This window comes from Oncorhynchus tshawytscha, linkage group LG08, assembly GCF_018296145.1.
Source record: "Oncorhynchus tshawytscha isolate Ot180627B linkage group LG08, Otsh_v2.0, whole genome shotgun sequence".
Taxonomy (NCBI): Eukaryota; Metazoa; Chordata; class Actinopteri; order Salmoniformes; family Salmonidae; genus Oncorhynchus; species Oncorhynchus tshawytscha.
Genome location: NC_056436.1, coordinates 15,249,912 through 15,276,850, shown reverse-complemented (window position 1 = coordinate 15,276,850; position 26,939 = coordinate 15,249,912). Strand labels below are relative to the sequence as shown.

Sequence of the window (26,939 nt, the reverse complement as noted above, 5' to 3'; positions counted from 1 at the left end):
ATGCGTCCTCCGATACACAACCCAAGCAAGCCGCACTGCTTCTTAACACAGCGCGCATCCAACCCGGATATACATTACCAGTAATGTATAGGCCTACCAGTAATGTATACCAGTAATGTATAGGCCTACCAGTAATGTATACCAGTAATGTATAGGTCTACCAGTAATGTATACCAGTAATGTATAGGTCTACCAGTAATGTATACCAGTAATGTATAGGTCTACCAGTAATGTATAGGTCTACCAGTAATGTATACCAGTAATGTATAGGTCTACCAGTAATGTATAGGTCTACCAGTAATGTATAGGTCTACCAGTAATGTATAGGTCTACCAGTAATGAATACCAGTAATGAATAGGCCTACCAGTAATGTATAGGTCTACCAGTAATGTATACCAGTAATGTATAAGTCTACCAGTAATGTATAGGCCTACCAGTAATGTATAGGTCTACCAGTAATGTATACCAGTAATGTATAGGCCTACCAGTAATGTATACCAGTAATGTATAGGCCTACCAGTAATGTATACCAGTAATGTATAGGTCTACCAGTAATGTATACCAGTAATGTATAGGTCTACCAGTAATGTATAGGTCTACCAGTAATGTATAGGTCTACCAGTAATGTATAGGTCTACCAGTAATGTATAGGCCTACCAGTAATGTATACCAGTAATGAATAGGCCTACCAGTAATGTATACCAGTAATGTATAGGTCTACCAGTAATGTATACCAGTAATGTATAGGCCTACCAGTAATGTATACCAGTAATGTATAGGTCTACCAGTAATGTATACCAGTAATGTATAGGCCTACCAGTAATGTATACCAGTAATGTATAGGTCTACCAGTAATGTATACCAGTAACATATAGGCCTACCAGTAATGTATAGGTCTACCAGTAATGTATAGGTCTACCAGTAATGTATAGGCCTACCAGTAATGTATACCAGTAATGTATAGGTCTACCAGTAATGTATACCAGTAATGTATAGGCCTACCAGTAATGTATACCAGTAATGTATAGGTCTACCAGTAATGTATAGGTCTACCAGTAATGTATACCAGTAATGTATAGGCCTACCAGTAATGTATAGGTCTACCAGTAATGTATAGGTCTACCAGTAATGTATAGGTCTACCAGTAATGTATAGGCCTACCAGTAATGTATACCAGTAATGAATAGGCCTACCAGTAATGTATAGGTCTACCAGTAATGTATAGGTCTACCAGTAATGTATAGGTCTACCAGTAATGTATACCAGTAATGTATAGGCCTACCAGTAATGTATACCAGTAATGTATAGGTCTACCAGTAATGTATACCAGTAACGTATAGGCCTACCAGTAATATATAGGCCTACCAGTAATGTATATGAATGTATAGTTAAAGTGACTATGCATATACGATAAACAGAGAGTAGCAGCAGCGTAAAAATGCCCTTTGCAACCACATACCTATGTGAGAGTGGATTCTCGGCCCTCACTAGCATGAAATCTAAATACAGGCACAGACTGAGACTCTCTCCAATACAACCCAACATTGCAGAGTTGTGTGTTTTTACCCCCAAGCCATTTACCCCCCCAACCCCTCTTTTACGCTGCTGCTACTCTCTGTTTATCATATATGCATAGTCACTGTAACTATACATTCATGTACATACTACCTCAATTGGCCCGACCAACCAGTGCTCCCACACATTGTCTAACCGGGCCATCTGCATTGTGTCCCACCACCCGCCAACCCCTCTTTACGTTACTGCCACTCTCTGTTTATCATACATGTATAGTCACTTTAACCATATCTACATGTACATACTACCTCAATCAGCCTGACTAACCTGTGTCTGTATGTAGCCTCGCTACTGTATATAGCTTGTCTTTTTACTGTTGTTTTGTTTCTTTACCTACCTATTATTCACCTAATACATTTTTTGCACTATTGGTTAGAGCCTGTAAGTAAGCATTTCACTGTAAGGTTTCAGCGCACGTGACAAATTAACTTTGATTTGATGCGCATCCTTTCAAGCTCACCCTTCTCATTAACCTGTGGTGAGTTATTCACCATTTTTGATGAACAAATGAAGTTTTATATGTAAGATGGCTAAATAAAGAGCAAAATTATAGATTATTATAATATTATTATTTGTGCCCTGGTCCTATAACACCTCTTTGTCACTTCCCACGAGCCGGGTTGTGACAAAAACGCACTCATTATTATGTTTAATAAATGTATTGTATAGTGTGTATGTGGCAGGCCTACAATGATGGCAAAAAACAACATTTGAGAGTGCGCTGACCCTGGTGCTAGAGGGGGTATGCAGCTGGAGGTTGAATGTTTGAAGGGGTACGGACTATAAAAAGTTTGGGAACCCCTGCAATAAGGTATAGGCCTGCCCTCTAGTGGCCAAATCAGGAGAGGAGCAGAGAAGATTAGACAGTGAGTGATGAAACAGGCTAGGAAGGCTCATGTAAGACAAACTTCACAAGGCAAATGAACAAACACACACAAGCATGAGCACAAACACACACACACACACACACTGCATCACGTACCTCATCCTCGTCCCATTTGTCTTCGCTGCTCTTGTCCTGATTGACCACGTAGCCAGGAGGCAGCCAGTTGACCGGTGGGTCAAAGATGGACACCACCATCCTGCAAGGAAGACCTTTCTTCTTTCCCAGACGATACAGGTTACAGTTGCTCACCTGTTAAACACAAAATAGCTATTCAATTCACACCATTCCACACATACATCATATGTAAACTTCCTAAGAATGCATTAGGTGAAATGTAGGCCTATGTGACAAAATGTACAGTAAAACAAAGAACCACAAACAAACTCTCATACAAATAGGCAAACAAAGAATTCCACTGACAAACATTCAACCCCAACCCCCGGGATGCGTACCAAATGGCACCCTATTCCCTATATAGTGCGCCACTTTTAACCAGAGCCCTAATGTAGGCCCTGATCAAAAGTAGTGCACTATAAAGGCTATAGGGTAGTTTGGGACGTAAGCAAAAAGTCGATCGTTCCCCTCGCCCCTCCCCTAGGCTCACCTTCTTGCTCCTCATGTAGGAGAGTCGTCCCTCGTGTGCATCGGGGTAGGTACAGAACAGGTAGGTGGTGATGGCGTGCTTCAGGAAGGAGTCTCCCAGCATCTCCAGACGCTCCAGGTTGAAGCCGTCACTGGCGTTGGACAGGGTCAGGGCCTTCAGAAACAAACAAAGATTCAGGTGATTGCTGGTCTTTTTTTCCATTTTTGACTGAATCAATTTTTGTTGAGGGCTTGAAGGTAGGAATCAAACAATGAAAACATGTGTAAGTGATATTTTTAATTGCTGAACAGAGATTTAAGTCAAATAAACAAGAGGACAAGAGGGATGTGTTGATTCTAAATATGTGGTTTTTCTCCCCCACAACAGACAAGTAAGAATATGTGAATATCTAAGTATATTTTGATAGAAAATCTGATATTTATTCGTTACAACAATCAAAACTTCAATTAAACGACCTAAGTAACCATCAACTAACGCTGAAAAACTTGTTGAACCATACCTGAAGGATGAGCCCAGGGTTGGGCCCCAGGGTCTTGGAGCAGGGGCCAAGGGTATCCCCCACTACAGAGCTGCTGGTGGTGATCTCCTGGGTCTCCGGGGGGTCAGGTAAAGGTGTTGTGGTGATGGGAGCTGTGCCGGCGGGCCCCGTCATCGTTGCTGGGCTGCAGCAGTCTGAGGTAGCTTGATTCACGTGGTGTCCGTCGCCCTCACGGAGCTCTGAGGTCCCCCCTGGTCTACATTCATCGCTAGGCTGGGGCTGGGGGGGTGGAAGCTGGGTCCCTGGCTGGGGCTGGGGGTGGAAGCTGGGTCCCTGGCTGGGGCTGGGGGGTGGAAGCTGGGTCCCTGGCTGGGGCTGGGGGGTGGAAGCTGGGTCCCTGGCTGGGGCTGGGGGGTGGAAGCTGGGTCCCTGGCTGGGGCTGGGAGGGGTGGAGGCTGGGTCACTGGCTGGGGCTGAGGGGTGGAGGCTGGGTCACTGGCTGGGGCTGAGGGGGTGGAGGTTGGGTCCCTGGCTGGGGCTGAGGGGAGGAGTTTGGGTCCCTGGCTGGGGCTGAGGGGGTGCAGGCAGGGTCCCTGGCTGGGGCTGAGGGGTGCAGGCTGGGGCTGGGGCTGAGGGGGTGGAGGTCGGGTCCCTGGCTGGGGCTGGGGGGTGGAGGTTGGGTCCCTGGCTGGGGCTGAGGGTATAGAGGCTGGGTCCCTGGCTGGGGCTGAGAGGGTGGAGGAGCTGGAGGATGGGTCCCGGGCTGAGGGGTGGAGGCTGGGTACCTGGCTGGGGCTGAGGGGGTAGAGGCTGGGTCCCTGGCTGGGGCTGAGAGGGTGGAGGAGGTGGAGGCTGGGTCCCGGGCTGAGGGGTTGGAGGCTGGGTCCCTGCCTGGGGGTGAGGGGGTGGAGGCTGGGTCCCTGGCTGGGGCTGAGGGGGTGTTGGGGTTAGATTCTGGTTCTCGATGCTAAGAGAGGGCTGCACAGGAAGAACTGAGGTAGTGGTTTGTGTTGTTGATACTTCTTTTTCATTCTCCAGTGGCAAACCAGAACCAGCCGGGAGACATTGGCAGTTGTCACGTCCGTCGTGAAGGTGTGAATGGTCGCCGTGGTCACCGTTGTCATTGGCAATAGGGGCAGTGCCGTTAGCGAGGATGCTAGTGCAGGAGGCGGAGTCTGGCTGCTGGGGCTCCTCGTCCTCTGGTCTGTCATCTTCGGGACGTTGGTGGATGTCGCACCCCTCAGGCCGAGAAGAGACATGACAGTCACTACAGGGTTGCTGGGAAACAGCAGCAGCAAGTCCAGGGGCTACAGTCTGGCCCTGCTGTTTACAGTTATCGTCACCGCTGTCCTCTTCCTCCTCCTCCTCTTCCTCATCCTCATCACGCAGACAGATGAATGACTTGCTGTCGATGGACTTCTTCCATCCAAAGTCCAGGTTTGGATACCTATAAAGACCGTGTGAGATTTAGGGACATTATGTAGTGTTGGAGTGCTATTATCCAACAGCCAAACATCAAGTAGCAATTAGATTTAAAAGGATAGTTCTAGGGCTGTCCGACAAAAAAATATTTGTCAACTGAGAGTTGTCCTGTTATTTCGACCAATCGATTATTTTTCCATATTAGACCGACACCGCGTGTTTGAATAAAACCAACTACATATGCACTGAGCTTGTCTGATGCTTTAAGCATACAGCTTGATAAAAACATTAAGAAACAGAAATTACTCAAAAAAGAGCCCGATGGTCATCCTGTGTTAAAACAAAATGACAGTGAGTGCCTGTGTGACTGGCGCACGTTGTCTCGCACTTCTCCCTAACACAGAGAAAAGGCACCAGAGCACAGGAAGTGTTTATTGCGCTGTCCGTGCTGAAGCTGCAACAAAATTCAGCAATTTAGTTTCTTACTTGTTTCTGACTGAAAAGTTGTTCAAGAAATCCTTAATTTGTTTAGGAAAAACATTCCCTATTCCCTGAAACCTTACTCTCTTTACGTAAAACATGTAAGCATCTATTGCGTGACCAATAGGGCCTGAGCTATAGCCGATCATAATCACATCAATAAATTGGTTATAACTAACTCCGAACATAGTAATGTCGACAGTAAAACTGATGTGGAGGATGTGAAAAAGACACTGGAAACGGGTTAATGTTTACTGGTTGCTCAGGAGGGAAAGGGAAAGTCAGATGTGTGGAAGACATTGACTTCAAAAGCTCCCGTTGTTATTTAATTTTTAAAACTAAAATGCTTGATTGCATTTCAAAGCATGAATGATTGATTGATAGATACAGTAGCCTAAATATTGAATTATAGGCCTAAATCAGTTACGGTATTAAGACTAAATAGGATTCGCTCTTAGGTCTACAGCTCGATGGTGGTTATACAAGGAAACTATACTAAGACTACTAATGATAATGACATTACTTATTATTATAATGAGGATCATAATAATAATAATAACAATAAGGAGATAAAGAAGAGGAGGGTATAGGAGGGAGAGCTGCGTGTATACTAGAGGTCGACCGATTATGATTTTTCTACGCCGATACCGATTATTGGAGGACCAAAAAAGCCGATACCGATTAATCGGACAATTTTTTGATGTATTTGTAATAATAACAATTACAACAAAACTGAATGAACACTTATTTTAACAATATAATACATCAATAAAATCAGCCTCAAATAAGTAATGAAACATGTTCAATTTGATTTAAATAATGCAAAAACAAAGTGTTGGAGAAGAAAGTAAAAGTGCAATATGTGCCATAAGTGTATGTAAACTTCCGACTTCAACTGTATATCTATTAAATATAACACCATACAATCCTTTTCAAACCTCCTAATTCATTCATCAACTTTAGGAACCATTAATTATTTAATTCCGTTTCTTGCACAACCCACTGTTTTAGGACAACACAGGTGTACAGGATAAATAATGAAACATCTGTGAGGAATGCCATTTTCAAGTGAGAAAATCTTAGAATCTAGAATCTTAAGACCCCCACAACTGTAGCAACACAGGGAAAGGTGCCAATTCTATGGCACACTGAAGATTATGTTTCAGGACAGCGACCGAAAGCGCACTTGTTATAAAATATTAGATTATATTATTTAAAAAATAATGAGCAATCATACACCATGTCAGTATCACATGTCTTAGAGTGATGGACTGTGCCATCTCCGTGTCCTGCACAATGGATCAGTCCACTGAGACAGGCACCAATCAGACAGGAGTCTTATGCCCCATGAACCCCAAAAATGTTTTGGTGACTGATCGACAACATCTGACCAAATGTCAACCAAACAACCGACCAGTCGACTAAATGGGGTTAGCCCTAGATAGTTCATCCAAGTCCAGTCCGGTTTATTTCACACGGTGAGCCGCCACACACTTTATTTACACCATAAAAAAAAAAAGGAGTGAAATCCAGGAAAATGGAGATGAGACGTACCTGAAGTCAGAGGGCAGGGTCTGGGCTCCTACTCCAGCGTCGCTGGCTGTCTGGGCCCTCAGCTCCTCGGCTGTGAGCAGGCAGTGAAGGCGATACAGGATACTGGGGAGACACACAGCCTTCCTCCACAGAGAGGCTGGGATGGGGTGGATGGCACACAGCTCTGGGACCAGGATCTGGAGGGGAGGAGAGTGAGGAAAGTTAGACATTGGTTAAGTCCCAAATGAGACCCTTTTCCCCATACAGTGCACTATGTTTGACCAGGGCCCTAGGAGTACAGCTGTTCTCCAACATATTCTAATCTAGTTCATTTTCAGAGCTTCAGCCATAAACCGGTATAGAGCCATGGCTCTGTGTGTACACTAGATCACCTGTTTGTTCTGTAGACTCTCCCACTTGGCCTTCCTCTTCTCTGCACTGCTGAGGGGCAGGGCTTTCCCCTTCTGGTTCAGGTGACGAGGGGTTAACAGGTTCAGGCTACAGGGAGATGTCAGAGGTCAAACACTGGGTGAGTTTAACAGTAGCTCTCAGATACAGTAACCTGTATAGGTGTCAAGGAACAGAGAAAGGGTTCTCCCCATATCTTTACTCATTTTGATGTTGGTTATGCTCCCCACACTAGCCACTAGACAGAGGTCATCCTTATGATGGCAGAGTTGATTGAGATACATTTTCTTCCCCCTCCCTCTCGTCCTCTCCCCCTCTCTCTTGTCTCCCCCTCCATCCTCACTACCCCTCTCCCTCCCTCGCGTCCTCTCCCCTCCCCTAAGTCCTCACCCGTTCTTTCGTCCTCTCTCCTGTCCTCTACTCCTCTCCCTCTTGTCCCCTCCCCCAAACTCTCCCTCTCGTCCTCCCCCCTCTTGTCCTCTCCCTAAGTCCTCACCCGTTCTCTCGTCCTCTCCCCCTTCTCTCCCCTCTTGTCCTCTCCCCCTCTAAGTCCTCTCCCCCTCTCATCCTCTTCACCCCTCTCTCTAGCCATCTCCCTCCCTTTCTTGTCTGCTCCCTCTCTCCCATCCTCCCTCTCTCCCCGTCCTCTCCCTCGTGTCCCCCCCCTTTCTCTCCCGTCCTCTCCCTCCCGTCCTCTTCCTCTCTCATCCTCTCCCCCTCATCCCCCTCTCTCGTCCTCTCCCTCGTGTCCTCTCCCTCATCCTCTCCCTCTCAACCATTCTCATCCTCTCTCTTTCTTGTCCTCTCCCTCTCTCTTGTCCTCTCTCCCCGTGCTCTCCCTCCCTCCCTATTGTCTTCTCCCTCCCTCTCCCTCTCGTCTTCTCCCTCTCTCGTCCTCTCCCGTCCTCTCTCTCTCGCCCTCTCTCTCTCTCTCTCACCGTGAGGAGGTATGGTCTACGTCCAGTAGTGGCTGGTTTACGTTGGACAGGTCCAGGTTGTACTTGGTTTTGTAGTACTCAGCAAACGTCTGGTACTCCGGTGACGGGAACCTGCTGAGAGGTGTGAGGTCTGTGTAAACGTCAGCCACGTAGAAACGGTGAGGCTGGTCAAAGTTACGATACCTGAGAGAGAGCGAGAGAGACAGGGGTTAGAGAGACAGGGGTCAAGGTTTGGCATAATGGAACAGTGAAGCTATACTTTAAATTCGCCACTCAAAACTTGCAAGATGTTTACATCCAAATCTGCACCATGCTAGTTTCAGTTTTTTAAATAATCTTATTATCGTGTGGGTCATATGAAATGTATTGGATGTTGCTTCAAAAAAGTGAAGATGTGTCCCAAATGGCATCCTATTCCCTATGGACCCTGGGCAAAAGAAGTGCACTATATAGGGAATAGGGTGTTATTTGGAACCTAAAACTCCATTGGCTCCTCCGTCAGAGAAGGTAGTGAGCAGCGTACCGTGGAATGATGACAGCATCCTGGTAGTCTTCCAGTTTGAAGGTGAAGGGGTTCTGCTTGGTGTACTGGGTGGTAGGAATGCCAACACGAGCCTCGGACTTCTCTATGTCCTCCATGAATTTAAAATCCAAATCTAGAGTGTTGGAATCCTCAACTGAAAGAGGAGACAGTGTGTTATTGATCTTATATGACGAGGGAATCATTAGTTACGGCATGAAGGACTAAAGGACAAAACACGCCATGCCGACGAAACGTTAAGAACAGCGGGTAGCAGTACTACTGACTGACAACATGGGCTGACAATTTTTGTTAATTTACCAACAATTCTACATACGGAATCACCACCGTTGCAGTGTATTTTGTCCTTAAAAAACAGGGCCTACAGTATTATGTGTAATGTTGGGGTCTCACTGACCTACATTGAGAAGTAGAACGCAGTAGGTTAACTAACTCACCTACATTGAGAGGTAGAACGCAGTAGGTTAACCAACTCCCTAACATTGAGAGGTAGAACGCAGTAGGTTAACTAACCAACATTGAGAGGTAGAACGCAGTAGGTTAACTAACTCACCAACATTGAGAGGAAGAACGCAGTAGGTTAACTAACTCACCAACATTGAGAGGAAGAACGCAGTAGGTTAACTAACTCACCAACATTGAGAGGTAGAACGCAGTAGGCCGAGTCGGCCTGCGTGGGATTGAACTCTAAAGCAGGTTTCTCCAGGCGGAGGATGTGAGAGAAGATGTACTGGTGTAGTCTGGTGATCAGGTCCAGCTGGACAGCACTCAGAGTGAACCCAGCCTTCTGAAGCTCCATGGAGATGGTCACCTCACCAGACCGCGTGTACACAGGAAAGTGGGGGATCTGGGAAAGGGAGGAGGACGGGGTTAGGTGTAGAGGTCGACCGATTAATCGGAATGGCTGATTAATTAGGGCCGATTTCAAGTTTTCATAACAATTGGAAATCAGTATTTTTGGGCGCCGATTTGCCAATTTTATATATATTTTTTAATACATCTTGCAACCTAACAGTTAACTAGTCCAGCGCAATAATGACCTGCCTCTCTCTCGTTGCACTCCACAAGGAGACTACCTGTTACGCGAATGCAGTAAGCCAAGGTAAGTTGCTAGTTAGCATTAAACTTATCTCATAAAAAACAATCAATCATAATCACTAGTTAACTACACATGGTTGATGATATTACTAGATATTATCTAGCGTGTCCTGCGTTGCATATAATCTGACTGAGCATACAAGCATACAAATATCTAAGTATCTGATTGAGCGGTGGTCGGCAGAAGCAGGCACGTAAACATTCATTCAAACAGCACTTTAGTGCGTTTTGCCAGCAGCTCTTCGTTGTGCATCAAGCATTGCGCTGTTTATGACTTCAAGCCTATGAACTCCCGAGATGAGACTGGTGTAACCGAAGTGACATGGCTAGCTAGTTAGCGCGCGCTAATAGCATTTCAAATGTCACTCGCTCTGGGCCTTCTAGTAGTTGTTCCCCTTGGTGGCTGTTGTCGTTGTGTTGCTGGTTCGAGCCCAGGGAGGAGCGAGGAGAGGGACGGAAGCTATACTGTTACACTGGCAATACTAAAGTGCCTATAAGAACATCTAATAGTCAAAGGTTAATGAAATACAAATGGTATAGAGGGAAATAGTCCTATAATTCCTATAATAACTACAACCTAAAACTTCTTACCTGGGAATATTAAAGACTCATGTTAAATGGAACCACCAGCTTTCATATGTTCTCATGTTCTGAGCAAGGAACTGAAACGTTAGCTTTCTTACATAGCACATATTGCACTTTTACTTTCTTCTCCAACACTTTGTTTTTGCATTATTTAAACCAATCTGGCCCTCAAACCATCACGGTCACCTAATAATCCCCAGTTTAAAATAGGCTCTTTCATCCCCCTCCTTTCCCCTGTAACTATTCCCCAGGTCATTGCTGCAAATGAGAATGTGTTCTCAGTCAACTTACCTGGTAAAATAACGGATTAATAATTACAAATAAAAGAATTGGCCGATTAATCGGTATCGGCTTCTTTGGTCCTCCAATAATTGGTATCGGTGTTGAACAATCATAATCGGTCGACCTCTAGTTAGGTGAGTATCACAGTAAACTTAAATAAAAGGGCATTCTAACTGTGGAAAAGCAAGGTGGGCCCTACTGTCTAGCTGTTGCCTCCTAGAAAAAAATATGTTCTCTATCAGTTTCAATAGAAATGGAATTGCTTGTTTGCATCCCTAAATATTTGATTTGTTTCCTGGCAAGTCCTCAATGGGAAACTGAAATAGGTGTGTTCCTTACCCGAGGTATAGGTTTGGCAGTCAGGATGCCGAAGCACCTGGTAGTGTCTTCTGGAGGGTAGAGCTTCCTGCGGCGGAAGTTGAGTTCGTCAGGCAGAGGGGTGGTGAGGACCATGCCAATCACATACAGGTAGTAAGACTGCTCCGGTACAGGGTAACTGTCCCGAAGACACTCTGGTATCTGGACAGGAGAGAGAGACAGAGGTCATCTAGCTGTTAGATGCTCCAGAAGAAACAGTCAGATCTGACGGCCCATAGGGCTCTGGTCAAAGTAGTCCATTGTTGTATCAAAGTAATAGGGTGCCATTAGGGAAGCATCCAGTGTAGAGCTATCTAACAGCTTTAGGGAAGCATCCAGTGTAGAGATATCTAACAGCTTTAGGGAAGCATCCAGTGTAGAGCTATCTAACAGCTTTATAGGGAAGCATCCAGTGTAGAGATATCTAACAGCTTTAGGGAAGCATCCAGTGTAGAGATATCTAACAGCTTTAGGGAAGCATCCAGTGTAGAGATATCTAACAGCTTTAGGGAAGCATCCAGTGTGGTGACAACTCACAGCTTTAGGGAAGCATCCAGTGTGGTGACAACTCACAGCTTTAGGGAAGCATCCAGTGTAGAGATATCTAACAGCTTTAGGGAAGCATCCAGTGTGGTGACAACTCACAGTGACAGTGTGGTGACACTCACAGCTTTAGGGAAGCATCCAGTGTGGTGACAACTCACAGCTTTAGGGAAGCATCCAGTGTAGAGATATCTAACAGCTTTAGGGAAGCATCCAGTGTGGTGACAACTCACAGCTTTAGGGTAGCATCCAGTGTGGTGACAACTCACAGCTTTAGGGAAGCATCCAGTGTGGTGACAACTCACAGCTTTAGGGTAGCATCCAGTGTGGTGACAACTCACAGCTTTAGGGTAGCATCCAGTGTGGTGACAACTCACAGCTTTAGGGTAGCATTCAGTGTGGTGACAACTCACAGCTTTAGGGTAGAATTCAGTGTGGTGACAACTCACAGCTTTAGGGTAGCATTCAGTGTGGTGACAACTCACAGCTTTAGGGAAGCATCCAGTGTGGTGACAACTCACAGCTTTAGGGAAGCATCCAGTGTGGTGACAACTCACAGCTTTAGGGTAGCATCCAGTGTGGTGACAACTCACAGCTTTAGGGTAGCATCCAGTGTGGTGACAACTCACAGCTTTAGGGAAGCATCCAGTGTGGTGACAACTCACAGCTTTAGGGAAGCATCCAGTGTGGTGACAACTCACAGCTTTAGGGTAGCATTCAGTGTGGTGACTACTCACAGCTTTAGGGTAGCACTGCCTCCTCTTGGTGGATCCTGGTCTGCCTGGAACACTGGTCTCCTCCTCGTCATGGAGATCCAGCTCCTCCTCATACTTCACAGTCTCTTTCCCCACAGGCATCAAGTGGTCATCCAACTCACCTGGAGAAGAGAAAGGCAGAACCATTTAACTACCGTAGAAGTATAGCAAAAAATATGCCCAAAAACTTAAATATGTCACTGCACAGCAGTTAATACCAGGTCCCCCTTAATACTGAACCCCCCTCACACCCCAGAAAATTCAGTTACATTCCCACAAGCTTGAAGAGAGAGAGAGGGAGATTTGAGGGAGGGTGACAGAAAGAGAGAGAAACAATCAGGGACTATCTGCAGAGAGTACTGCATGATGAAGGATATTCTAACAAATAGTTTAATTTTATTGACCTTTTTTGTGAAGATTTTCACAACAAAGTAGTGCCACTGCCTTCTCTGCCAGTCGTGCACAGTTCATGATTGGCCCCTGTAATGACAAAAAAAGTGTACATAGGTCTCAAAGACATCCATAAAACACACTGAATCTTGACGTCTCAAATGGAAAAAGTGGATGCTACACATTGGCGGTGGATGTTGTGAATTTCACCCCCATGTAGCCTACTACAGCCATTTGTGCACCTGGAAGCACTGTATAAGTGTCCCAAAAGGCACCCTTTTCCCTATATAGTTCACTACTTTTGACCAGCGCTAGAATATATAGGCAATACGGCCATTTGTGAATCAGACCTACAAATCAAATCAATCAGACCTACAAATCAAATCAATGAGGAAAGCCTGAGACTCACAGCGACGGGCACCCGTAGAGGGGAATTGATGGGCAAGTAGAGGGTTGACTGGTAGCGCCCATCCTTCAGCTCCTTGGTCTTACACTTAGGAGCCAGGTGGGTAAACGGGTCACTGGGCAGACGGGCACAGTATCTGGAGAGAGGGTCATTAGCACACCAGACCATCCACAGCCAAATTAAAACAAAATCAAACATATTTTGTTCTCAGTCCATTTAGAGACTTGTTTCCAATGAGAACCATTTTAAAACTGTATATATCTTTCACAGACTCAAAGCAGGGCTGGCGGTTCTCTCTTTACCTGTTGATGTGTCCGATAGCCGTGTTGATGGTGACGCGGGGCCCTCCTTCCTCAGAGCGGAGCACGTAGGGAGGCAGGATGTTGTCATCATCCTGCACCGGTTCCACCTCAAAGTCGCCGACCCCCGCTGCCTTGGAACACTTGTTTCTCAGGATCTGAAGACGTCAAGAGAAGACCTACAGTCATCAGTATTAGGGTTGTCACAATACGAGCAGAGAAACACCAAAGACCTCTCATATCATCCAAGGACGGGCCTTGTGGACAGACACACAAATCAATTAAACAGGCAGATAGTTCCCTATACAGTACAGTGCACTACTCTATAGGGTGCCATTTGGGATGCATCCTTAAACAAATCTCTGAGAATCCCTGTGTTCCTCAGACAGACACAATGGGGCCTTGAGGACAGGCTCTGAAAACCACACCTTCTCTATGGCCTTGTAGGTCTTCAGGTCTTCCTCGAAGGTCTTGGTCCTCTCACTTTCAGCCAGCATGATGTAGTTGGAGACAGGGGCTCTGGCTCGGCCTTTAGACTGAACGTAGGACCTACAGTCAAGTCAAAGTTTATTGAAAGTGTATTTACCAGGGGTCACAACACTCTTTATATGCTTAAAAAAAAGAGGAACAAAATGTAGAACGGGAACAATATCAACAATATAAAACATAACAAAAAGAGAAGCCAATAGTCCATTGAGCAAGAAGCAACAAGGTAGTGGATGGACAAGCAGTGCTGTACCTGTACTCAGTGGGCAGGTCAAACCTCACCACCAGGTTACACTTGGGAATATCTACCCCTTCCTCCACGATGCTGGTCGCTATGAGCAGGTTGGTCTCGTGGGCACGGAACTTACGCAGAACCTGAGAGATAATGAGGAAATATGGTTAGGTCTGAATGGAAGGAGGGGAGAGAGAGAGGCAGAAAGAGAGAGAGGCAGAGAGTGAGAGAGGGAGGGAGGCAGAGTGAGAAAGAGGCAGAGTGAGAGAGAGTGAGAGGCAGAGAGAGCGAGAGGCAGAGAGCGAGAGAGAGGATGAGAGACAGACAGGCAGGAAAGCAGACAGACAGGCAGGCAGAGAGGCAGAGAGAGAGAGAGAGAGAGAGAGAGAGAGAGAGAGAGAGAGAGAGAGAGAGAGAGACACACTAATGTAGGGGTAGGTCAATTTGAATGTAAACAGATGGGATAATGTCACAATCCAAGATGTTGTGTTCCCACCTCTTCCTGTTTCCTGAACTCCACTTCCATCTGCTTGTTGCGTGGCTGGTTCTTTCCGATGCTGTGTCCCGTGATGAAGTTACTGCTGATGTAGGCCAGCTCCGGGTCCTGTTTCCCTGCCTCCTTTATTAGCCTGACACAGAGGGACAGTAATCATGGAAATGGCATTTAGACAACCGAAATCCTCCCCCCAAAATATACTGCTAAATCACAAAGTTAGATCAATACAATTCATTCATTCTTCTAGTCTTTTGAGCAGTGAACAAGAAACAATCCAAGGAGCCAGTGTAGCAGAGGTATCACACAATTGAGCCAAAATGGCATTGAACACCAGATGCGTACCGGTTGAGGACGACGGCCGTGTAGCGCCTCTCTACGAAGATGATCCCACACAGGATGTTGGTGAACGGCGAGGGGAAGTTAGCCTCGGGTTTCTCCTTCACCTCCACCTCCTCATCCTCGTCTTCGTCTTCCGAGTCACTCCACGACACGTAGTTGTCCTCGTTGCGGTTGTTGTACCACTCCACACTCTCAAACTGTTGCCTCTCAAAGGGCTTGTACTCATGGAGGATCTCCAGGAGACGGATGACCTTCGGGGTCACAAACTTCAGGTCCAGAGAGGCCGGGGAGAAGAGTTCCTCACACAGGGCGTGGACCTAGGTCACCAGGAAGAAATAACTTCATAATAAACCCTGTGGACCTAGGTCACCAGGAAGAAATAACTTCATAATAAACCCTGTGGACCTAGGACACCAGGAAGAAATAACTTCATAATAAACCCTGTGGACCTAGGACACCAGGAAGAAATAACTTCATAATAAACCCTGTGGACCTAGGACACCAGGAAGAAATAACTTCATAATAAACCCTGTGGACCTAGGACACCAGGAAGAAATAACTTCATAATAAACCCTGTGGACCTAGGACACCAGGAAGAAATAACTTCATAATAAACCCTGTGGACCTAGGACACCAGGAAGAAATAACTTCATAATAAACCCTGTGGACCTAGGACACCAGGAAGAAATAACTTCATAATAAACCCTGTGGACCTAGGACACCAGGAAGAAATAACTTCATAATAAACCCTGTGGACCTAGGACACCAGGAAGAAATAACTTCATAATAAACCCTGTGGACCTAGGACACCAGGAAGACACACACACACACAGCAACACAAAATACTAAAGGCAATCAATAATGTATGTCATGTAGCCAAATCAAATCAAACTTTGTCACATGCGCCGGTATACAACAAGTGTAGACCTTACCGTGAAATGCTTCCTTACAAGCCCTTAACCAACTGTGCGGTTCAAGAAGAGTTATGAAAATATTTACTAAATAAACTAAAGTAAAAAATGATCAAAAGTAACACAATAACAAGGCTTTATACAGGGGGTACCGGTACTGAGTCAGTGTGCGGTGGTACAGGTTAGTCGAGATCATTTGTACATGTAGGTAGGGGTGAAGTGACTATGCATAGATAATAAAAAGCGAGTAGCAGCAGTGTACAAAACAAATGAGGGGGGTCAATGTAATAGTCCGGTGGCCAATTGATTAATTGTTCAGCAGCAGTCTTATGGCTTGGGGGTAGAAGCTGTTAAGGAGCCTTTTGGTCTGAGACCTGGCACTCCAGAAAATAGTCTATGACTTGGGTGACTGGAGTCTCTGACAATTTTATGGGCTTTCCCCTGACACCGCCTGGTATATAGGTCCTGGATGGCAGGAAGCTTGGCCCCAGTGATGTACTGGGCCGTACACACTACCCTCTGTAGTGCCTTATGGTCAGATGCCGAGCAGTTGCCATACCAGGCGGTGATGCAGCTGGTCAGAATGCTCTCGATGGTGCAGCTGTAGAACTTTTTGAGGATCTGGGGACCCATGCCAAATATATATATATTTTTTTGTTGTGCCCTCTTCACGACTGTCTTGGTGTGTTTGGACTAGAGGTCGACCGACTATGATATTTCAACGCCGATACCGATTATTGGAGGACCCAAAAAAAAGCCGATACCGATTAATCGGACAATTTTTTAAAATGTATTTGTAATAATGACAATTACAAACATACTGAATGAACACTTATTTTAACTTAATACAATACATCAATAAAATAAATTTAGCCTCAAATAAATAATGAAACATGTTCAATTTGGTTTAAATAATGCAAAAAGTAAAAGTGCAATATGTGCTATGTAAGAAAGCTAGTGGTTAAAAGTGGTTCCTTTTAATATGAGTCTTCAATATTCCCAGGTAAGAAGTTTTAGGTTGTAGTTATTGTAGGAATTATAGGACTATTTCTCTCTATACCATTTGTATTTCATTAACCTTTGACTATTGGATGTTCTTATAGGCACTTTAGTATTGCCAGTGTAACAGTATAGCTTCTGTCCCTCTCCTCGCTCCTCCCTGGGCTCGAACCAGGAACACAACGACAACAGCCACCCTCGAAGCAGCGTTACCCATGCAGAGCAAGGGGAACAACCACTCCAAGTCTCAGAGCGAGTGACGTTTGAAATGCTATTAGCGCGCACCCCGCTAACTAGCTAGCCATTTCACATCGGTTACACCAGCCTAATCTCGGGAGTTGATAGGCTTGAAGTCATAAACAGCGCAATGCTTGATGCACAACGAAGAGCTGCTGGCAAAATGCACAAAAGTGCTGTTTGCATGAATGCTTACGAGCCTGCTGCTGCCTACCACCGCTCAGTCAGACTGCTCTATCAAATCATAGACTTAGTTATAACATAATAACACACAGAAATACGAGCCTTAGGTCATTAATATGGTCGAATCCGGAAACTATCATCTCGAAAACAAGACGTTTATTCTTTCAGTGAAATACGGAACCGTTCCGTATTTTATCTAAGGGGTGGCATCCATTAGTCTAAATATTCCTGTTACATTGCACAACCTTCAATGTTATGACATAATTAGGCGGCCCAAACTGTTGCATATACACTGACTCTGCGCGCAATGAACGCAAGAGAAGTGACACAATTTCACCTGGTTAATATTGCCTGCTAACCTGGATTTCTTTTAGCTAAATATGCAGGTTTAAAAATATATACTTCTGTGTATTGATTTTAAGAAAGGCATTGATGTTCATGGTTAGGTACACATTGGAGCAACGATACGTAAAGCATCAATTACAGTGCCTTGCGAAAGTATTTGGCCCCCTTGAACTTTGCGACCTTTTGCCACATTTCAGGCGTCAAACCTCTGAGACTATCACAGTGCAGGTGCATTTATACGGAGACTTGATTACACACAGGTGGATTGTATTTATCATCATTAGTCATTTAGGTCAACATTGGATCATTCAGAGATCCTCACTGAACTTCTGGAGAGAGTTTGCTGCACTGAAAGTAAAGGGGCTGAATAATTTTGCACGCCCAATTTTTCAGTTTTTGATTTATTAAAAAAGTTTGAAATATCCAATAAATGTCGTTCCACTTCATGATTGTGTCCCACTTGTTGTTGATTCTTCACAAAAAAATACAGTTTTATATCTTTATGTTTGAAGCCTGAAATGTGGCAAAAGGTCGCAAAGTTCAAGGGGGGCGAATACTTTCGCAAGGCACTGTATATGTAACGCAGGACACGCTAGATAAACTAGTAATATCATCAACCATGTGTAGTTAACTAGTGATTATGATTGATTGATTGTTTTTTATAAGATACGTTTAATGCTAGATAGCAACTTACCTTGGCTTACTGCATTCGGGTAACAGGCAGTCTCCCCGTGGAGTGCAATGAGAGGCAGGTGGTTAGAGCTTTGGACTTGTTAACTATAAGGTTGCAAGATTGAATCCCCCGAGCTGACAAGGTGAAAATCTGTCGTTCTGCCCCTGAACGAGGCAGTTAACCCACCGTTCCTAGGCCATCATTGAAAATAAGAATGTGTTCTTAACTGACTTGCCTAGTTAAATAAAGATTAAATAAAGGTGTAAAAAAAAACGGCCAAATCGGTGTCCGGAAATACCGATTCCCAATTGTTATAAAAACATGAAATCGGCCCTAATTAATTGGTCATTCCGATTAATCGGCCGACCTCTAGTTTGGACCATGATAGTTTGTTGGTGATGTGGACACCAAGGAACTTGAAACTCTAGACCAGCTCCACTACAGCCATGTCAATGTTAATGGGGACCTGTTCGGCCCGCCTTTTCCTGTAGTCCACGATCAACTCCTTTGTCTTGATCACGTTGAGGCAGAGGTTGTTGTCCTGGCACCAGACTGCCAGTTCTCTGACCTCCTCCCTATAGGCTGTCTCATTGTTGTCGGTGATCAAGCCTACCACTGCTGTGTCGTCAGCAAATTTAATGATGGTGTTGGAGTCGTGGGTGAACAGGGAGTACAGGAGACTAAGTACACACCCCTGAGGGGCCCAAGTGTTGAGGATCAGCGTGGCGGATGTGTTGTTGCCTACCCTTACCACCTGGGGGGCGGCCCATCAGGAAGTCCAGGATCCAGTTGCAGAGGGAGGTGTTTAGTTCCAGGGTCCTTAGCTTAGTGATGGACTTCATGGGCACTATGGTGTTGAACGCTGAGCTGTAGTCAATGAACGGCATTCTGACATAGGTTTTCCTTTTGTCCAGGTGGGAAAGGGCAGTTTGGAGTGCGATTGAGATTGCGTCATCTGTGGATCTGCTGGGTCAGTATGCGAATTGGAGTGGGTCTCGGGTATCTGGGAGGATGCTGTTGATGTGAGCCATGACCAGAATTTCAAAGCACTTCATGGTTACTAACGTGAGTGCTACAGGGTGGTAATCATTTAGGCAGGTTACCTTCGCTTCCTTGAGCACAGGGACTATGGTGGTCTGCTTCTAACATGTAGGTACAACAATGGATGCCATGCCCTTATTACAGCAATGGATGTCACGCAAGTGCTTTACAGAACTCAGCTAGGCCTACATAGTAAGACAGGAGACCAAACTCAACGGGAATCACACAAAGAACATACACAAGAGTAAGTCGTTACACACATACCTTCCTCAGGATGGTGTCGGTGAAGAGCAGGAACTTCCTGTTGATCTCTTCCTGTTCGTGTTTGATGTACTTCTGCAGCTCCCTCACCATGATGCCAGCCACCTTGTCGGCACACCACGGCCCCAGCACCAACAGCACCGCCCGACAGTCACTCAGCACCTGGGGAAGGAGATCATTCAATGAGGATCTTTGAGAATGTTTTAATCCTAAAAAACATGTGTGTAGTAGTCTACATGTTGTTTGAGGTACAGTAGGCCAACATAGCTCCTGTAATAGGTCAAAGCTGTATGCCAGAAAACATTTGTAGTGCATGGGTGAAGTTAGGCCTTGTGGTGCTCATGTGAATTTCCGTTCTTTTTTAAAGCTTCAGACCAGCCTCACTTCTCCCTTAAAACATACTTTTGCTATTCAATACTCTATGGTGTAGATTAGGACTATGCACACATTCTCATTAGCAGACCTGCTTGGATATTTTATTTATTTATTTTACCTGGCAAGTCAGTTAAGAACAAATTCTTATTTTCAATGACGGCCTAGGAACAGTGGGTTAACTGCCTGTTCAGGGGCAGAACGACAGATTTGTACCTTGTCAGCTCGGGGGTTTGAACTTGCAACCTTCCGGTTACTAGTCCAACGCTCTAACCACTAGGCTACCTGTTTGGATATGAAGGTGGGGTCAGACCTGTTTGGATATGAAGGTGGGGTCAGACCTGTTTGGATATGAAGGTGGGGTCTCTGTCCTCTCGAGGCACAGGTATGTTGCAGTCGTTGAGGAAGTGGAGAGCCTCGTCCAGCTCGCTCAGTAGATGCTCTGAAAGGCCGCTCTTGTCCAGGTAGGGTCCACAGTCCAGTACCACCTCTCTGGGCTGGGAGGCATATCTGGGACACACACAACACAGTTAACTGTTCCATTTTCAATCATAATAAGTGAGGGCTCGATTCAATCGGTACCCAGAAGTTCAGTGCAATTTAAATCTAAAGGCAATGTTCCCACGTTAGCCAAGATTGCATTCATGGTAAACACTGCATATGTCGGCTCAATCACAAATGACCTTAACATTTCAATCGCGCTATACAGCTGAACTTACACGATACGGATTGAATCGAGCCCTTAGATTATGTGCACAGGAGGTACCTGTTCCAGATCAGCAGTCCCACTGAGACGCTTTGTGAATACATGATGTGTAGAATTACCTGTCAAGGACAACAAGGTCAGTAGCTGTCTCTGCATTGCTCCGCAGGATCCGCTCCAAGTTCTGGATCTTCTGTTCCAGTTCAGACGGGTCACATTTACCATTCAAAATTGATGCAGTGAGACCCAGGATCCGAGGGCTGCACGGACAGCCCTCACATAGCTGAAACAGGAGATAGACACAGCCCACACATTACTGAAACAGAGGAGAGATAGACGAAACAGAGATGAAGAGACAGCAATCACATCACTGGAAACAAAGAAATGGGAGACAGGAAGACTGAGCCAGCCTAAAACAAGGAAACTCCAAAAACATTGACCAGCCTCCAATGGGGTCCAATAATGAAGGCTGACTGACCACACTTTTCTCATCTACAAAATGGGGAACAATATAATGAATCATCTCCAATCTCCATAAGGCCTTGGCTTTCTCCATACAGGGAAGGAAGAGTACGTGCTTGGCTTTCAAGCGACAGTTGAATGCATTGCTACGTAGAACAGATAGTAAATGTACCTTCATTATCTCCCGGTAGGGATGGTCCGTGATTGCCAGGTGACACTCATCAAACACCACCAGGTTGAGTTTCCATAGTGGCAGCACTCCACTCTTCAGCACATGCAGGAAGATATGGCACGTCATAACGAGCACCTAGAACAGAAACGATGGATAGAGTGAGTGGAGGATGGCATATTGCCTCGAAGAATAGATTATAGTTGTGAGACAGTATTCTGTGAAGGACACAATTAATAACTTCTCCAACTTATGGACAAAACACTGAGGGTGTTTTTTTTCTAAGTTGTTGAAATTGAGGGGAGAAAACTTTGGTAATGTTTTATTTTGTAGAATTACCATTGGTATTTATCATGAAAGAACTCTGAAAGAACAATTGGTACTTTAATCTGGCAATTGCTTAGGATTATAAGAAAATTGATGACAATTGGTACTTTTTTCTGGCAATTGCTTAGGATTATATGAACATTGATGACAATTGGTACTTTATTCTGGCAATTGCTTAGAATTATATGAAAATTGATAACAATTGGTAATTTTCCAGAAAGTTGGTTCAATGAACAGCACCTGATTTTCAATCATTTCTTGGCTCCACTTTTCCCTGGACCATAATGAGGTCTTCTCCACACACATGTATTCTCCAACCTGGAGATCAGAGTGGGTCCTAACACTAGCTGCTTGCTGAATCACAGACGATGCTTTATTTACCATGGAACAGAAGAGGGGAAAACAGAAGAATCATGGTCTCAATCATATTGATGTACACTTATTAGAAGTTCATACTTAGGCTGCATTGTGACTCTCCACCCTTCCCCTTAAAGTGTGCACTTCCACTCTGCCTGAAATGGATTTAACAATGGTGAAACTTCCTCCAACCAATGCTTACACCAATCTAATGCTTTTAAATCCATGACAGGGAGTGCACATGCACACTTTGGGAAAAGTGTGAAGAACTGGGATGCACCAAATAGTACATTTATCTGCGTCTTTAAATGTAGCTACCTGCATTCACCAGGAAAACTGTCCTCTTCCCCTGTTCGACTAAATCTCCCCGGATTTGGTGGGAGAGCTCTTTAGTTAGGAGCACTGCAATAAAAGTCTTCCCTGAGCCAGTATTTAAGCAGACAATAGTATTGTGTTCAAGAGCTGCTTCAAGAAGTTCAACCTGGCAGGACAGATGAGGTCACAGTCATTAGTTTCAAACCTTGTGCACTATAACTGGTTGCAAATAAATGCACTGGTGGTTACAAATGAATAAACTTGTGAAATAAAAGATAGATGCTGCACACTGACGAATGTTCGCAGTTTATTGAGCGAAAGATCAATGGTGAATGTACCAATGTCTACATACAACGCAATGCACTCTCCTCATTGCACTCTCCTCTCTCAATTGTTAGCTGGACTACTTGCTCATTCCTCACCTGATATTTCCTAGGCGTGTAGATGTTGTCGTGGATGGCCTCCTGTTGCCACGGGAGACCAAAGAAAGGCCCCATGGGATTGGAGGCGGGGGTGACCAGCTGGAGTCCTGCCATGCTGCTTTTGGGGGATGCTGGGGGGTGCGGTCCTCCACTCTTCCACTTTATTTTTTATCTAATTTCATCATTCCTCTCCTCTAAAGCTTACTGGTTCAGAAATAAACGGACAGCATGCAGACATGATGTTACTAATAATACAAGAATTGCTAATATTATTGAATGACATGATCAATAATAAATAATTGAATCAATCTCCTCCTCTGTAGCTAACTGGTTCAGAAAGAAACAGACAGCATGCAGGCATGATGTTGCTAATTATGGGCAATTCCACAGTAACAGAGTGATGCAGACTCAGTGCAGATGAAAACTTCGGTAACAGAATGACAGTTGGTGCTGTTTGTGCCATCATTCTGTTAGCAAACTTTGCATCTACTACCTGTTAATTGTTTATTCCATGTGTAACTCTGTGTTGTCTGCTCACACTGCTATGCTTTATCTTGGCCAGGTCGCAGTTGCAAATGAGAACTTGTTCTCAACTGGCCTACCTGGTTAAATAAAGGTGAAATAAAAAAATTAAAAAAATATAAAAAATAAAAAATAAAATCTGCACTGTTCTTCACATAAACGTGTCTTTGTAAAAATGTCAGTGGAAATGGTTAAAAGTGGTCTTTGTGCATAGAGTTGTATGGTTTGTTAAACTTTGAAATAAATGGTTTTTGTTTGACATACAACGTATAATGAAAGGGCTGAGTCTCAGCATCACTGTCACCATGGAATTGCCCTAATACAATAATTGCTAATATTATTGGATGACATGACCAATAATAAATCATTGAATATTTATCCTCCTCTTAAAGCTAACAGGTTCAGGAAGTAACAGACAGCATGATGTTACCAGTAATACAATAATTACTAATATTATTGACAAGACATGATCAACAATAAACATGATATTCACACAAGTGAAATGTATACTTACAGGTAGCGGCATAGACTCTGTGATGGGCCAGGCAGGACTTCTTCTAGGCTTCATCTCAACTAGAGGAGCTGTACAGAGAAACACACAACACAACCCCCTTAACATTAAAACCATTGACAGACCTATTGCACAAAAGCAAATGAAACTGTTGTTTCCTAGATTAAGGCTAACTATCATATGTCAGGCTTATGGTAAAATGTATTTTTACCTCTATGCAGTTGACTGGCTGTAATGGCAGGGCATGAGAAGCTGAAGATTTTTCCTTCCTAAAAAAGAAATCACAGACAGAAAGGGAAAATACATGAGAGCACAGACATCTTGATGGGAGGAAATGGGAGAGTTCTGGTGTGGGCCGGAGGGGAGTGGAGGAGGGAGGGCGGTGGAATGGGAGGGTAATCTAAATTCTGGATGGCCACTAGCTTTTCAACACATTGTTGCCGCCCTAAAATCAAGACCCCACGTCTGCCCCGACTACCGCTGCTCAACACAGCTGCAACCAATACCAGCAGTCATTTCAGCTCAGCCAGCACAAGCCCTCATTTTTATTGAGTGATCACATTTGCTGCTGGTTATAAGGCGGTTGACTGCCTCTCGCTGACTGCATCACAAATGGCACTCTATTCCATATATAGTGCACTACTTTTGACCAGAGCCCCCATGGGCCCTGGTCAAAGGTAGTACACTACTTAGGGAATGGGATGGTGTGCCAGTCTCTCTGACGCCATGCCAAGAGAGAACATACATGCATATATAAATAAAATACAAACCATTATATTAGGCCTAACCCCAATTAGTCTACTGGTCGATTGTTTGGTCGACCAGTTATGGTCATTTATGTTAATGCTTTCAATATGTTATTATTCCAGTCTTACCGTTCTCATTCTCGGAATTGACACATTGTTCGCAGAGCACACAACCTATGCTAAACTTGTGAGAAACAAGTTTTTGTTTATTTCAGTCCATTTCTGAGTTGTCAATTAAATTCAATTTAGTCATTGTCTTTTGTTTGGAGTGCTCCTGTCAATATTGAGTAAGGACACGCACCTGATTACGCATAAGTACACTACCGCTCAAAAGTTTGAGAACACCGACTCATTCAAGGGTTTTTCTTTATTTGTACTATTTTCTACATTGTAGAATAGTGAAGACATCAAAACTATGAAATAACACATATGGAATCATGTAGTAACCAAAAAAGTGTTAAACAAATCAAAATATATTTTATATATTTGAGATTCATCAAAGTAGCCACCCTTTACCTTGGATGACACCTTTGCATATAAAATGTGTCAATTTGGGTATCTGATAGTATTTTTGATTGGCTTAACGTACCACACCAATGGTACGTTAAGCTGTGGAGCTTCTCAAAGTAATGTTTTCTTCACCTCAAAAAGCAAGCAAACAAACAATGTTTTTATATCCGTTGAGAATGACAATAGTACCTCAATTTATTGGAAAAATCTTTCCAGGCCCCTCCCTTTCCATAACCACTCAGCGTGATCCAGTGGAAACGTAATCAAACAGGCCTACCTGATTACTTCTTATCAGTGCTTGACTTGGGTGATGGTACTGTTTATATATAGGTGTAGGAGCTCCACAATACTTCTGTGCTAATATTCTATAAGAGGAACAGGAGCTCAAACAGTACAACATTTGAGATGCTCCACTCTGGTGAGCCCTTGCCAATGTCAAGATCTGCTTCTAATCCCTTGCGCAAATAGCCTCCAGCTGTGTCTGTCCCGAGCTCACTGGAGCAGGAAACTGTGAGGGCCCAGGATACTTTATACAATGATGGAAGTTTGCTAGTGCAAGCTTGAGGCCGACTGAAGTTGATCGTTGATACAACGTTTCAAGTTCCTTGCACACAGGCCATGTGTAGCCTGTTATTTATAGGATTTTTAAAAAGTAACTATCAGGATATTTTGTACAATGTTTTTATTTGTTGCCTTTTTGTAGGCTATTTTTACATATTTACTTTTTAGGTTTATCATTTTCAGTTAGATTTGGAGAGAAATTTGATTAACCACGTGACATTGATTTTGAGATAAGACATTATAAATTAAATGAAATTGTTCCACAAAAATGTGCATATGAAAACCAGAACTGGCACGCAGATCGGTAGAAATGTTAATATAAATTGGCATTCCACATGACAAAAGGTTGCCGACTCCCCGTATAGCCTATTACCGGCAACTTCAGGAGAGTAATGGCAGAACCTGCGAAAGCCAGCAGGAGGAGAATGGTTGGGTCAGGGTACGTTATTTTTTCTTTCTTCTGGTTATCTAGATCTCTGGCTCCCTCGAGTCAAGTGTGTTATTTCATCAAACAGTAAGCTGATAGAACCAGGCATCCTGTGGCGTACTGCATCAGCGTCAAATAGCCCCAGCGATATGCAACTTTTCAGGGAAGTCAGGAACCAATATACAGTCAGTTAGGAAAGCTAAGAGTAGCTTTTTCAAACAGAAATTTGAATCCTGCAGCACTAATTCCAAAACGTTTTGGGACACAAGTCTATGGAGAATAAGAGCCCCTCCTCCCGGCTGCCCACTGCACTGAGGCAAGGAAACACTGTCACCACGATAAATCTACGATAATCGAGAATTTCAATAAGCATTTTTCTTACGGCCGGCCATACTTTCCACCTGGCTACCCCTATCCAGGCCAACAGCGCTGCACCCCCCCGTAGCAACCTGCCGAAGCCCCCCCTTCTCCATCACCCAAATCCAGATAGCTGATGTTCTGAAAGAGCTGCAAAATCTGGACCCCTACAAATCAGCTGGGCTAGACAATCTGGACTCTCTCTTTCTAAAATTATCCACCGCAATTGTTGCAATCCCTATTACTAGCCTGTTCAACCTCTCTTTCGTATTGTCTGAGATCCCTAAAGATTGGAAAGCTGCCGCGGTCATACCCCTGACACTCTAGACCCAAACTGTTACAGACCTATATCCATCCTGCCCTGCCTTTCTCTTTCGAAAGCCAGGTTAACAAA

The 26,939-nt window shown here is 44.4% G+C and overlaps 1 protein-coding gene across 1 annotated transcript in view; it reads right to left on the bottom strand.

Annotated features, from left to right (window-relative positions):
- Positions 1–26,939, bottom strand: part of LOC112255785 (endoribonuclease Dicer-like) — a 66,248-nt gene that overhangs the window by 20,566 nt on the left and 18,743 nt on the right. The window contains exons 2-28 of the mRNA XM_042326251.1: positions 24,156–24,213; positions 23,948–24,015; positions 22,912–23,115; positions 22,493–22,655; positions 22,058–22,188; positions 21,494–21,628; positions 20,982–21,142; positions 20,498–20,666; positions 19,788–19,946; positions 15,138–15,451; positions 14,796–14,928; positions 14,321–14,442; positions 14,010–14,130; positions 13,585–13,739; positions 13,286–13,418; positions 12,891–12,966; positions 12,469–12,608; positions 11,171–11,350; positions 9,500–9,713; positions 8,849–9,002; positions 8,326–8,508; positions 7,372–7,477; positions 7,001–7,176; positions 4,041–4,991; positions 3,566–3,983; positions 3,067–3,219; positions 2,559–2,711 (exon numbers count right to left, since the gene is read on the bottom strand). Coding sequence (XP_042182185.1) covers positions 2,559–2,711; positions 3,067–3,219; positions 3,566–3,983; positions 4,041–4,991; positions 7,001–7,176; positions 7,372–7,477; positions 8,326–8,508; positions 8,849–9,002; positions 9,500–9,713; positions 11,171–11,350; positions 12,469–12,608; positions 12,891–12,966; positions 13,286–13,418; positions 13,585–13,739; positions 14,010–14,130; positions 14,321–14,442; positions 14,796–14,928; positions 15,138–15,451; positions 19,788–19,946; positions 20,498–20,666; positions 20,982–21,142; positions 21,494–21,628; positions 22,058–22,188; positions 22,493–22,655; positions 22,912–23,025 — 4,914 coding nt within the window. The 5' untranslated portion in view covers positions 23,026–23,115; positions 23,948–24,015; positions 24,156–24,213. The remainder of the gene's footprint in view (positions 1–2,558; positions 2,712–3,066; positions 3,220–3,565; positions 3,984–4,040; positions 4,992–7,000; positions 7,177–7,371; positions 7,478–8,325; positions 8,509–8,848; positions 9,003–9,499; positions 9,714–11,170; positions 11,351–12,468; positions 12,609–12,890; positions 12,967–13,285; positions 13,419–13,584; positions 13,740–14,009; positions 14,131–14,320; positions 14,443–14,795; positions 14,929–15,137; positions 15,452–19,787; positions 19,947–20,497; positions 20,667–20,981; positions 21,143–21,493; positions 21,629–22,057; positions 22,189–22,492; positions 22,656–22,911; positions 23,116–23,947; positions 24,016–24,155; positions 24,214–26,939) is intronic.